At 32.3% G+C, this 14516-nt stretch overlaps 1 protein-coding gene across 1 annotated transcript in view; it reads left to right on the top strand.

Moving 5' to 3' along the window:
* The window catches only part of LOC134680773 (zinc finger protein 675-like), a 29026-nt gene extending 16006 nt beyond the window's left edge, over positions 1–13020 (top strand). Inside the window, exon 3 of the mRNA XM_063540003.1 lies at positions 9605–13020. Coding sequence (XP_063396073.1) covers positions 9605–11434 — 1830 coding nt within the window. The 3' untranslated portion in view covers positions 11435–13020. The remainder of the gene's footprint in view (positions 1–9604) is intronic.
* Positions 13021–14516: the final 1496 nt, after the last annotated feature.

The raw sequence follows: 14516 nt of genomic DNA, 5'->3' as shown, positions 1-14516 counted from the left end.
GTTTAATATCAAACTCAACAAGATATTATAAATGAAATTTTCAAATACAATACTGGTTGAAAAAATAAGTAAAGTGGTCACATTTTGGTGACAGTAGTTGTAACTGAATTATTTCCAGCTTTAACATAATTAGGTTATATAAATAGATAGATAATAAAGTATCAAACATGATGAGTTTATTCAACTGTGAATATATATAGAATTACTTTTACCGATTTTATGAGACATTTTTATAGTTTGACTGAAAATACAGATGTCCATTTTGTTTTAGTGGTTGAAGACTATAAACCCTAGTTATCACACACAAAAAAAATATAATTTTTGAAGATATACATTTTCAGCATCCAACTTGAAAGACTGTCGTCAAGAACTTTCAGTAATAAAATAGCTATTCGAACACACCTACTCTGTTTTTGTGATTCATTACATAGGTATTTCACTTGACCAATATATTTCATCTTTTAGTATTGTGATTTTTATGCCCCACCTACGATAGTAGAGGGGCATTATGTTTTCTGGTATGTGCGTCTGTCCGTCTGTCCCGCTTCAGGTAAAAGTTGTTGGTCAAGGTAAATTTTGATGAAGTTGAAGTCCAATTGACTTCAAACTGGGTAAACATGTTCCTTATGATATGATCTTTCTGATTTTAATGCCAAATTAGAGATTTTACCCGAATTTCACGGTCCACTGAAAATAGAAAATGATAGTGTGAGTGGGGCATTCGTGTACTGAGGACAAATTCTTGTTTATGTTATAAAGTGAACCGGGAGCTTTGATATATAAAAATGATAGAATCTGAAGCGAGACGATGTATGAAATATTCTTGCTTTGTAAGATATCAAGACACATTATTCAACTCAAACACAAGGTGCACAGGATCTTCTCTTTTCGATAAAATTGTTACCCATTTTTTAGAATTTTTTCTTGAGTCATATTATTGAAGGGTAGACACTAAAATTACTGAAATAATAGATTGATATGTTTTCCGTCCGTGGTAAATTTTAAAATAAAACACCTTGTAATTGAGAAGAAAATTGTAATTTTGTTGGTTTTTATTAACTTTTAAAAGTTTTCTCACTATAGTAAACATTACATTAAGCATTTGTCGCCTTCTCTAACAAAGAACTTCGATTCTTTTGTTTTATTTCAACCGAGTACCCGACTGAGTATGGTTAGGTTGAGTATATATTTATATATTTTCTACTGAACTTTAAGCAATAAAATAGCTCAATAAACATTGTATTATATCATTTGATTTCAAATTTTTTTCTGTTTTTATCTGCGACTTCTTACTTTCTGCCATTATCATGATTATGCCGGCAGATGAATATATATTTCCATGTACATTTTAAACAATCTCATCGTTAACGTTTTAATCAACTATTTCGGTTATAAATTATTAGCCCTAAATATTCAGCTTTAAGTGTTCCTGAAGAAGGTTGACACAGAACAGCGCTTCAGTCGTAACTTAACATTTTGTTTTAATTTTTTATCAATTGCATGACGATCATGTGCACATATTGCCTTGTATCAATGATTTCAGTTCGAAGTATTGGTACGGTAGGATCACACTGAATTCATGGTGTCGCAATGAACGTTGTGCTAGTCTGGATGGGGGAGGTTTTTGATATATTTCTTACGCTAAAATTAAGAGTAAGATCAAATATTAGTAGCTTGGAGCCAGAATAGTACTGTTATAAGGTATCTACATAAACGCATCATAAATAGATAGCAGGATGAACATTTTGTATATGTTGTATTTGCGCCAGACGAGCATGTCGTCTACAAAAGACTTATTCATCTGTAGGTGCCGGCATTTTGAAAATCATTTTCAAAAGTTTTATATCAACGATAAATAGTAATCTCTTTGGGAATCTGATATAAAAATATTTTCACTACGGTGCCACTTTTTTTACTTGGATACTTCCAAGAGGGACTTTAATAATGATACATACAAATATTTTGATCCCCAATTCGATGAGAAAAAAATATTCTGTGCAAGTAGAGGTAAAAAAAAAATATTCTGAATCCAGATATTCACCATACCTTGATATAGTGTTAATTTTTTTCAACTAAATCATGTGATAAATAGCGATGAAAACTTAATAAAATTGTTAGCTCTTGTTATTTGTGCATTTTTATACGACCGCAAATTTTGAAAAAATTTTCGTCGTATATTGCTATCACGTTGGCGTCGTCGTCGTCGTTGTCGTCGTCGTTGTCGTCGTCGTCGTCCGAATACTTTTAGTTTTCGCACTCTAACTTAAGTAAAAGTGAATAGAAATCTTTGAAATTTAAACACAAGGTTTATGACCACAAAATGAAGGTTGGTATTGATTTTGGGAGTTTCGGTCCCAACATTTTAGGAATTAGGGGCCAAAAAGGGCCCAAATAAGCATTTTCTTGGTTTTCGCACTATAACTTTAGTTTAAGTAAATAGAAATCTAAGAAATTTTGACACAAGGTTTATGACCACAAAAGAAAGGTTGGGATTGATTTTGGGAGTTTTGGTTTCAACAGTTTAGGAATTAGGGGCCAAAAAAGGGCCGAAATAAGCAATATTCTTTGTTTTTGCACAATAACTTTAGTTTTAGTAAATAGAAATCAATGAAATTTAAACACAATGTTTATGACCACAAAAGGAAGATTGGTATTGATTTTGGGAGTGTCGGTCCCAACAGTTTAGGAATAAGGGGCCAAAAAGGGACCCAAATAAGCATTTTTCTTGGTTTTCACACCATAACGTTAGTATAAGTAAATAGAAATCTATGAAATTTAAACACAAGATTTATGACCATAAAAGGAAGGTTGGTATTGATTTTGGGAGTTTTGGTCCCAACAGTTTAGGAAAAAGGGGCCCAAAGGGTCAAAAATTAAACTTTGTTTGATTTCATCAAAATTAAATAATTGGGGTTCTTTGATATGCCGAATCTAACTGTGTATGTAGATTCTTAACTTTTGGTCATGTTTTTAAATTGGTCTACATTAAGGTCCAAAGGGTCCAAAATTAAACTTAGTTTGATTTTGACAAAAAATGAATCGGTTGGGTTCTTTGATATGTTGAATCTAAAAATGTACTTAAATTCTTGATTATTGGCCCAGTTTTCAAGTTGGTCCAAATCTGGGTCCAAAATTAAACTTTATTTGATTTCATCAAAAATTGAATAAATGGGGTTCTTTGATATGCCAAATCTAACTGTGTATGTAGATTCTTCATTTTTGGTCCCGTTTTCAACTTGGCCTACATTAAGGTCCAAAGGGTCCAAAATTAAACTAAGTTTGATTTTAACAAAAATTAAATTCTTGGGCCTCATTGATATGCTGAATCTAAACATGTACTTAGATTTTTGATTATGGGCCCAGTTTTCAAGTTGGTCCAAATCAGGATCTTAAATTATTATATTAAGTATTGTGCAATAGCAAGTCTTTTCAATTGCACAGTATTGTGCAATGGCAAGAAATATCTAATTTCACAATATTGTGAAATAGCAATTTTTTTTTTAATTAGAGTTATCTTTCTTTGTCCATAATAGTAAGCAAGAAATATCTTATTGCAAGATTTTTTTTTAATTGGAGTTATCTTTCTTTGTCCAGAATCAACTTAAATCTTTGTTATATACAATATACAATGTATATTCACTTTTTACTACCAACTGATAAATTTAAATAATCTTTACCATTCAGTGATAACAAGCAGTTTTTTTACATCTTGATATTTCATGATGTATTTAAGTGAGTAGTTATTGTTGCAATCTACATTAGAATATTTTAATTGAGATTAGTTTTGGAATAAGGGAAAGGGGGCTGTGATTAAAAAATTGGGTTCAATTTTTCTCATTTGAAATTTCATAAATAAAAAGATATTTTCTTCAAACATTTTTTTGAGAGGATTAATATTCAACAGCTCTAGTGAATTGCTCTAAGAGAAAACAAAAATTTTAAGTTCATTAGAACACATTCATTCTGTGTCAGAAACCTATGCTGTGTCAACTATTAAATCACAATCCAAATTTAGAGCTGAATCCAGCTTGAATGTTGTGTCCATACTTGCCCCAACCGTTCAGGGTTCAACCTCTGCGGTCGTATAAAGCTACGCCCTGCGGAGCATCTGGTTAAGTTATCGTACGACAATCAAATGTAAAATCCGAAAATACTGAACTCAGAGGAAAATCAATTCGGAAAGTCCATAATCACGTGGCAAATTCAAATAACAAAACGCATCAAAAACGAATGTACAAGAACTGTCATATTCCTGACTTGGTACAGGCATGTTCAAATGTAGAAAATGGTGGATTAAACCTGGTTCTATAGCGCTAACCCTCTCAGAATTTAACAGAACACAAAAACATCAACTTTGAGCAAAGAAAAAGAACACAGGTGTGTCCAGTCAGAATGTGCCGTGTAAAGGAGTGCTACGCTTTCAAGTGCATGAGGAATTTTTCCATTTTTGGCGAAACACCGATGTTGCCCTCGAAAAACCTGTAGAAGGTAAAACGCGGATTTTTAAGTCAAGTATTCACTTCTGGAACGTCGCTGAAAACTGGATATTTAACAGTCTAGTAAATATAAGAACCGATATAATTGAAGAGGTTTTTGGCCAAAGTGACGATAATCATATCAAAATCCATCTATAAGGGCTACTTTGCCCGAGGGAGTTGATTCCTATAAGTTTCTTTGTAATTTGTATGTAAAACAACCTATTTTAGATAATCGGTTTTTGGTTGCCAATGACATATTTCATGAATTTTCAGGAACAAACTAGCAATAAATGCAACAAAAAGGGATTTTGCTTGTTATTCATAGTGATGAAAACGTAATTTTTCAATTAGTTTATTGAGGTCTGAAGCTAGCATATGTCAGTAACTGCTAGAATTTTATAAAGTAGTCCTTTGTAAGTGTATTATCATTGTCATTTTGATTACTAGTACTTTCTTCTGTTCCCTATATTGACATATAATTTGGATTTCTTTTTAAGTTCGTTTTACTGGCGTATTGATGGGGGTTTGTTTTTTCTACATTGGCTAGAGGTAGTGAGGCAAGGTTGTGGTCTAAACATACATGTTTACTCCCGCCGAATTTTGGGAGAGATCCGTTTGCGCCAACATTGCGTCCATATACTTTTTTCTACAATGCTACGTTTGCGCCACCTATTTTAAAATTACATGGTATCATTTGCGCCAAACATAAAACATACGATTGCACCAATTAGAAATAAAATGACTTTCCTCCTCCTTTTTTCGGACTTTGAACCGGCAGTTCACAAGGCATTTTTTTCTTTTTCTGAAACATTCTTTGTACTTTAAGTTACTGCTGCTGCATGGGTATTTCCCAATTTAATGTGTTTAGTAGCTTGTAACTTCACTTTATTGTTCAGTTTATAATTATTCCTGTGGAATGCTTCTGCTCCATTACTGGTTACTGGTACGTGTTCTACTCTATTCTACCATATAGTTACCGCCTTCATCAAATTGAAGATTATGTCACAGGAGAAAACTTATTACAACAAGACATAGATAAAAAAAAATGTACATTTTTTTTTAATACGAAAAATTTAAAAATAAAATGTTTTCTGTAATAAGATGCTATAATTGAGTTAAAAGTGATGCTTTGAAATTGAAGTGCAATTTACAATTATATTAGGTAGTTTGTTCCAGTCGGTAATATAGTTCTTGGAAAATAGGATTCTTTTCTGTGCTGTGATGGAATTTGGACGCTGTTCGAATTAGAATGTCTTGTTTGTCTCTGAATTATTTATCTCACACTCTAACCTTATATTATTATTAGAGATTTAGATCAACTAATTTGATGCCGGTTTAAATATTTTTCAATAGATGCACGACTTTAAAATTTCTGAACACTGCTATACCATTTGATGTCAAATATGTTTTATAAAAAAGACGTCTTCTTTTAATTATTTGTTTTATATTTAAAAAATGATTTTATAGAGTTCGTTCTATTTATTCCTGACTAATGATAATTATAAGCAGAGCCGCGTTTACAGGTACGTATACCCTTCTTTTCTCCCCTTTTCTTTTTTTGATACATTGTATTTTAATCAAAAATTTAAAAACCAAACTGTCAAAAAGTAAAATAATCAAAATCCCACGTTAGTTTTAATATGTTCAAAGTTTGGTCAAAATTCTTAACTATCAAAATTAAAAACGATATTTAGAATTTTAATGTTTCAATTATTTGGTTAAAATTTCAAAATTTTAAAACTTTTACCCAATTTGGAATTTTGATATTTTTAAAACTTTGATCAAATTTCCAAAAATCTAAAATTTCTAAACTTTTTAAAACTTTGAATTGATAAGTGTTACACGGACCATTCTGAAGTAGGCAAAGGTAAATGTAGGGATAGTTCATAATGTTTTAGTATAAGTTAAAACTCGTAACAAGTCTAAGGCATATAAATGTTGAAAAAATGCCGCACAGCCTTGTGTTCTGACCATTCCTGGATATAATTTTACCCGAAACTTTTTCGTAAAAGTGTCACAGATTTAGCTGCAAGGAGATTAAAATTGCATTATCTACAAAAATGCAACATATAAACATGTCTTGATTTAAATAGCAAGTCATTACTTATCACATATAAATTACCCATATTATACAAAATAATAATAACTCACTTTCATTTTTATTTCGGACCCACCTAACCAGAGCGGGCATTTAGTTCTACACTTGTCGTTCGCCTAAACGTCCCAAAATTGGTATCCGTTCAAATTGCTGATGTTTTTCGTTTCCTTTCTCTAATTCAAGTTTTCCTTAAGCAAATGTTATTAAACTTATAATGTTTAATAAACTTTATTCTCTTTACACAAGTATTCCGGATTCCAAACTAAAAGACAAATTGAAAGAGTTGGTATTGCTTTGCTTCATAAAAAAGAATGGCATACGTAGATACAAGTATCTTGTCTTAGGGAGGAATAAATCCTACTTTAAAAAGGATCACTCTGATTCAAACAAAAAATTCTCTAAAACTGATATTATCAAGATGTTTGATTTCTTGATTGAGAACATATTTTTCAACAGACTGTCGACATTCCAATGGGAACAAACTGTGCTCCCCTACTTGCCGACTTATTTCTTTATTATAATATGGCTGCCTTCATGCAGGAACTTCTTATGAATAAAGATAAGAAGTTAGCAATATCCTTTAACTACTTTCCGCTATATAGATGATGTTCTTTCACTAAATAATTCAAAATTTGGTGACTATGTGGAACGCATCTATCCCATTGAACTAGAGATAAAGGATACTACAGATACAGTTAAGTCGGCTTCATATCTTGACTTAAATCTAGAAATTGACAATGAGGGTCGGTTGAAAACAAAACTATACGACAAAAGAGTTGATTTCAGCTTTCCAATTGTGAACTATTCGTTTCTAAGAAGAAACATTCCAGCAGCACCTGCATACGGGGTATATATCTCCTAATTGATACGATATTCCCGTGCTTGCATTTCCTATAATGATTTTCTTGATAGAGGGTTGCTTCTCACAAGGAAGCTATTAAACCAAGAGTTCAAAATGGTGAAGTTGAAAACATCCCTTCGTAAATTTTACGGACGCTATCACGAGTTGGTTGACCGTTATGGAATGACCTTTTCACAAATGATATCGGATATGTTCCTTACGTCGTAACTACAACCCCCTTCCCTTTCATGAATGTGACCTACCGAATTAGACTATTTACCGTATTTGATATCACATAAGCAACACGACGGGTGTCACATGTGGAGCAGGATCTGCTTACCCTTCCGGAGCATCTGAGATCACCCCTAGTTTTTGGTGGGGTTTGTGTTGTTTATTCTTTAGTTTTCTATGTTGTGTCATGTGAACTATTGTTTGTCTGGGTTTTTTTTTCATTTTTAGCCATGGCGTTGTCAGTTTGTTTAAGATTTATGAGTTTGACTGTCCCTTTGGTATCTTTCGTCCCTCTTTTATAAATAATTCTTGGTACCACAAAACTCAGGTAGCGTTACTTGTAATGTTCTATTATGTCCCTATATAACGTCATTATCAAGCGGGGGTATCTTCTGTGGGAATGGACACATTCCTCATTTACTTGTTATAGACCTCGAGTTGATTCCATATTGTCCACTTTTGAAAATAAGTTTTACCATTAATGACACCTGTTATATAAACATGCCGCCCTTGGATAATGGTGTTAACATAAGTTAACACATGAAAAATACTAGTTTAATACCAAGAACAGTATATTTTTTTTATTGGACTGAATGCCTTATTATTCATGTGTATACTATGTTTTAAGAAGGACACTTCTAAAAAGTTATTTAAGTGGTAAATTAAAATAGTTGTGTTATAACTGTAATGGCTTTAATTGAGCGTGTTTTCTTAACATATTAATAACCTCTTTAAAAAGCATTTGTGTTTGTCGAGTCTTCGGCTTTTGTCGAAAAAGCGAGACTAAGCGATCCTACATAACGTCGGCGTCGGCGGCGTCCACAATTATTCACTCTGTGGTTAAAGTTTTTGAATCTTTGACAATTTTCTTAAGCTATACTGGGTTTCAATCATGCTTGTAAAGAAGCTTGTTTGTGATCATAAGATAGTATCATGAAGTAAATTTTGTAAAAATAAAATTCCATTTTTTCCGTATTTTACTTATAATTGAACTTAGTTTTTTCTGTGGGGATACATCAAATTCACTCTGTGGTTTAAGTTTTTAAAATTTTAATAACTTTCTGAAACTATCCTTGGTTTGTAACACACTTAAACAGAAAACTGTTTATAATCATAAGATAGTATCCAGAAATATATTTTGCAAAAAAAAAAAAACATTTTTTCCGTATTTTACTTTTAAATGGACTTTGGTTTTTTTGGCGGGGTAACATTACATTTACTCTGTGGTTAAAGATTTTTAAATCTTAATCTTTCTTAAACTATCCTGGGTTTGTATCAAACTTAGACATAAGCTTGTTTATGATCATCAGATAGTATCCAGAAGTAAATTTTGTAAAAAAAATAATCCATTTGTTTCCGTATTTTACTTTTAAATGAACTTAGATTTTTTTCCAGATAACATTACATACAGCCTGCAGTTTAAGTTTTTAAAACATTTATTTGATTCAAAAACTATCATGGATTTTTATCAAACTTGGACAGAAGCTTCTTACAATCAAAAGATAGTATCAATTAGGAGGAATATTTTGATTGATTTTTTTCCCTCATTTTTGTTGAGCCTGCGTTTTACAGCAAAAGTCGGTGCGAAACAGGGTTTCGTGGAACGCTTACATATTTTTAAGATTGAAAAATGAAAAATCACTTAAAGAGGGAAACTCATAGATTTTAAATAATAACCAACTTCGCCATTTCTTTAATTTAAAAGAATATGTAAGGAAACAATAGTGCACACGAAAAACATCATAGTAAACAAAAAACCTATTAACAAGAACCTCACCCAAATCTGGGTGTGATCTCAGGTAATTTGAGAGGGTAAACATTGTCCTCCTGTAGAAACCTCCATATTGCTCATATTATTACGAACCTTATAAGTCTAATTATAAAACTTTGGCTCTGCAAGAATAAATTGTATTTAAAATTCTAAATGAAAAATAAATAATTTCAATTTAATTATAGGATATTGTCGATTTGGAAGAAGAATGTATAAAGAAGACTGGAAAAGAAGGATCACTACTTCCAGAACGCATTTTCTTAGAAGAAGGTGACAGAGATCAATTACCCTGCTCACAAGAACAAATACTCATTGATGAATGTGAAAGCTATCAAATATCTGACAAAAAGCTTAGAAATAATAGCCAATCAAATAAAGTAAGGAAAGAGTCAGGTGACATCAATCAAGAAAAGCTGTGGCATTGTAAAAAGTGTGAATTTTCAACAGGTGACAAGGAGGAACAGGTGAGACACAGACAACGTCACTGTTACCTTGAACGAAAACTCGGAATGTCTAAACTATGTAAACCTCCAAAATATTCATGTGATGAATGCGGAAAGGAATACGATAGGGAAAACACTTTGATTAAACATCAAGAAATAGTGCATTCGGCTAAGCCTATATTGAGATGTGTACTTAGAGGGTGTAAATCACGTTTCGTGGAAGAATCTGCTTTACAAAATCATTTGTTATGGCACAAATCACAAGGTGTCCTGAAATGTAGGAAATGTGCACAGGTATTTGTACTAAAGGGTGCACTGAAAAGACACGAGGATTATTGTGTCAAAAGATTAATGTTTCGATGTGACATTTGTAATAAAGTGTATAAAGCCCAAAAAAATCTTTCTGAACATATAAGTAAAATTCATTGTGAGGGGGGTAAAGGCTTCAATTATAGGGAATCTTTAAAACTAAAAAGAAGTATCAACAGTACGGCTTCTGTAGTTGATAAGAATAAAAGGGCAAGTTTAACAGTCGATAATACTACTACGATAGAAGAGTTTAATGCTGATAATGTTGAGGAATTTGTTCAAAGGATGAATTCAATTTTACACACCCAGAGAAACGAAAACAAATCAAAACAGACACAAGACGTTTATCGTTGTTCACATTGTGAGTTCTCAACAGAAGATAAGACACAGTATACTAAACATAGAACACACCATTCTTACCTTATAAGAAAGCAAAAGGATGCTGAACCACAATTACACACTTGTGATAAGTGTGAAACAGCGCATAAAACTACGTTTGCCTCGAAAGTTCATACGGAAAAGGTACATTCTTTGGTATTTGAATGCTTAGAGAAAGGTTGTTTTAAATATTTTTCTGATGAACACAAGTTGAATGAACATTTATTAGAGCATAAGAAAACTGGTTTAATACAATGTGGGAAATGTGCAAAATCCTTCGTTACAAAACATGATTTGATAGAACATGAGGATAGCTGCCTTCCTATGGAAACTGGTGGTGAAACCGATGAAAACAACGACATGAACGACGATGATGTTGATGATGATGATGATGATAATGACGACATTGAGGGTATTGTTAAAACGTTAAATAAGGCTATCAATAAGAAAAGGACAAAGGTTTATAAATGTGATGAATGTAATTTTTCAACGAAAGATTATAAGAAATATAACAACCACAAACGACGCCATCATCATTTAAATTCGAAGGAAACAAAGGTTTATACTTGTAGATGTTGTGTGTTGACCTTCAAGACCACATCAAGAAGGAGTAAACATGAGCTCACTTTTCATTCGGATCAATTTTATAAATGCAATGTTAAATCCTGCACTAGTGTATTTAAGTATAAACATGAATTAGAAAAACACTTATTAAATCATAAAAATAATGGTCTTTTGAAATGCAAGAAATGTAACAAGAAATTTGTTAATAGAAGTAAGTTAACACCACACGAAGATACATGCATAAGGAATATGACAGCAAACGAACAGACTCAAGGTCACTTATGCGGAAATAGTTTGGAAGAAAATCAGCAGGATTATTAGGACACGTGAAAAAACATAAAGATGAAATGTTCGATTGCTTTTGTGGACAAATATTTGACAGTTTACAAAATCTCAATTAATATTAAAAACAATGTCACAATGATTTTATGCTTGAACCGTTTTGCGAGAAAGAGATTTCAAAAGAGAGTGACGATAGTAACGATTCATATTCAGATGAAATGGAATACAGCACACAAAACCCGAGAAAAAACAAAAACGTTTGAACTTTATGTTTTCGTGCATAAACATATGAAGAGTGATCCAGCGGCGGCGTGGGCACAGCAGCGTTTACAAGCTTCAAAGGCTTAATTTTTCATACTTTAAAATCCTTCATTTTTTGTCAAAAATATTTATATATTTTCGTCTTTCATTTGTCGATTTTCCTTGACCGTATTTAAATGGTACAGATCTACCTTATTTGGTATATGAAATAATAGTACGTTGAACATATGTCAATTTGGCAGGTGTCATCTCCCTTGGCCTTATGTGCAATGGTTCAGGTGTAGAGTGAAGTTTGTATGTGCTAGTCTATTTTCTTATATTGTATGCAATAGGTAAAATATATTTAATGCATACAAATATTTTACGATGTACATGTCAGTCGAACATGTTTTTATTATACCGTTTTTTGTTTTTTGTTCTTTGGTTTATTTCTATTTATTTTATTCTATAAGTATTCTGAGTCATCTATATTTGGTGTATTGAATGATTGCAAACATTTTTTTTCATTTTTTCACTTTTTTATGATTCAACCAGACAAAATCAAATTCAATTATTTGTTCATATGTCGTTGTCAATGCCCCTTAAAAGAAACCAATATTTATAAATAAAAATGCTGCCTAAAGCAACCAAGAATCAATCAATTGATAAATTTAAAAAATTAGATATTTAAATTTGAGAATGGAAATGGGGAATATGTCAAAGAGACAACAGCTCAACCATAGAAAAAACAACAGCAGAAGGTCACCAACAGGTCTGCAATGTAGTGAGAAATTCCCGCACCCGGAGGCGTCCTTCAGCTGGCCCCTCAACAAATATATACTAGTTTAGTGATAATGAACGCCATACTAATTTAAAATAAAATAATACAAGACTAACAAAGGCCAGAGGCTCCTGACTTGGGACAGGCGCAAAAATGCGGCGGGGTTAAACATGTTTGTGAGATCTCAACCCTCCCCCTATTGCTCTAACCAATGTAGAAAAGTAAACGCATAACAATACGCACATTAAAATTCAGTTCAAGAGAAGTCCGAGTCTGATGTCAGGAGATGTAACCAAAGAAAATAAACAAAATGACAATAATACATAATAACAACAGACTACTAGCAGTTAACTGACATGCCAGCTCCAGACTTCAATTAAACTGACTGAAAGATTATGATTTTATCATATGAACATCAGGCACAATCCTTCCCGTTAGGGGTTTAGTATCATACCATCATAACATATATGAGAAGAACATAACCCGTGTCATGCCGACAACTGGTTTTTGAATAAATGTGTTTAGTTCCGATGCAAAGACCCTATAAGTGAATCAATATTAACGCCAAAATATGCAATCTTTAATGACCTGACAACATTATCGTAACTATATCCCTTCTCAATAAGTCTATACAACGTTGTTTTTTTAGTTTCTAAGGTGAATACTGACACCTTTGTGCTTTATAAAGAATATTTCCATATAAAATTGGATGTGAAATACTGGAACGTATAAGAAGTCTGCATGTTGACCTATATTTACGAATGATGTTCTTATACCGATGATGAAATTCAGTAAATGTTTTGACTAGTTTGTGATATCGATACCCCTGGTGAAATAATATTTCAGTAATACATAAATTTATCTCGTTTAGTATGAAAATGTTTCAAATGATAAACATATATTTAAGGTCAAAATGCAAATTTGATAATACAACGTATAATTCCTCTTTTTTTCATGCATGTTAAATAAGACATAATAGTGGAACATATTAGCAAGCAAAATGGAGGGAATTGTGCAAATGATGATACAAGCATGAAAATTAGCAAGAAGCATTATTATGATATACTCATTAAGAAAAAACTGCTGGCCATTAAAAAAAATCATTTTTCAAGATGGCCACCACCTTTCCAAAAATGGCTGTTTTTTCCAGGTTTAAGATACCTATTTTTCTGAAAATCATTTACTTTGACCTGCTTTTAGAATAAAATATTATCAGATTTGGTGGCTACCTTCTTTTTAGGTGAGATATATACTAGAAATGAATATTTTACAAGTTCAGGGTTTGCGCATGCGCGAAAATGTTACAAAATTCACACTAAAACCTTTGAAATATTCATTATACATTTAGCACTTTTGTATTTTATATGACGGGTTATGCATTTGTTTGAAACCATTTGTTAAGGTTATAATACACAAACGTTTAACAATTTCGCGCATGCGTAGATTATTTAAAAACATAAAGAGAGATTTGTATGCACTATAAAGGGCACAGCGATGTAAATCAAAGTTCATCTTACAGATGAGGATTTTGGATGTTGTCAACATCTCTGTCATCAATTCATTCTTCTTGGCTCTTCTGTTAAAGTTCGTGTAACTTTTATGATGCACTGTTTGAAAACACGTTCTTTCAGGTGCAATGATCAAGCATTCGTTGAATAAGGTGAAAAATGAGGTTACTTTTTTAATCCCGGTCAACCATAATTATAGTTGCAGATCAACCACTTCAGTATTGGCTAAGCCATTTCAGTAGGAATGGCCAGATTTGTACAGAGAGGATAAGTTTAACGTTATGTTTGGTGGATTGCACATAACAATGACTTGTTTTAAAAGTCTGAGTGATAGTGATTGCGTAATAGTGGATGAACATGTGCCCTCACTAAAGCCGTTATTGCAACACCTAGAATGGCAGATTCTTTTCATATATGTTTAAATGTATTAAGAACTAAACACGCACATCAATGACAGCATGTGTTTTGCTTGCATTGATGGTGTCAGCTTATACACGCATAAACGCAGAACATATTAGCATGACTCTGTCACGGACGTTTAAGTATTTGATAAACTGATGTAAGGAACGAGAGTCATCTCGATCACAGTTTT

The sequence above is a fragment of the Mytilus trossulus genome, chromosome 8 (genome assembly GCF_036588685.1).
Source record: "Mytilus trossulus isolate FHL-02 chromosome 8, PNRI_Mtr1.1.1.hap1, whole genome shotgun sequence".
Taxonomy (NCBI): Eukaryota; Metazoa; Mollusca; class Bivalvia; order Mytilida; family Mytilidae; genus Mytilus; species Mytilus trossulus.
This window is presented reverse-complemented; position numbering and strand designations above follow the sequence as displayed.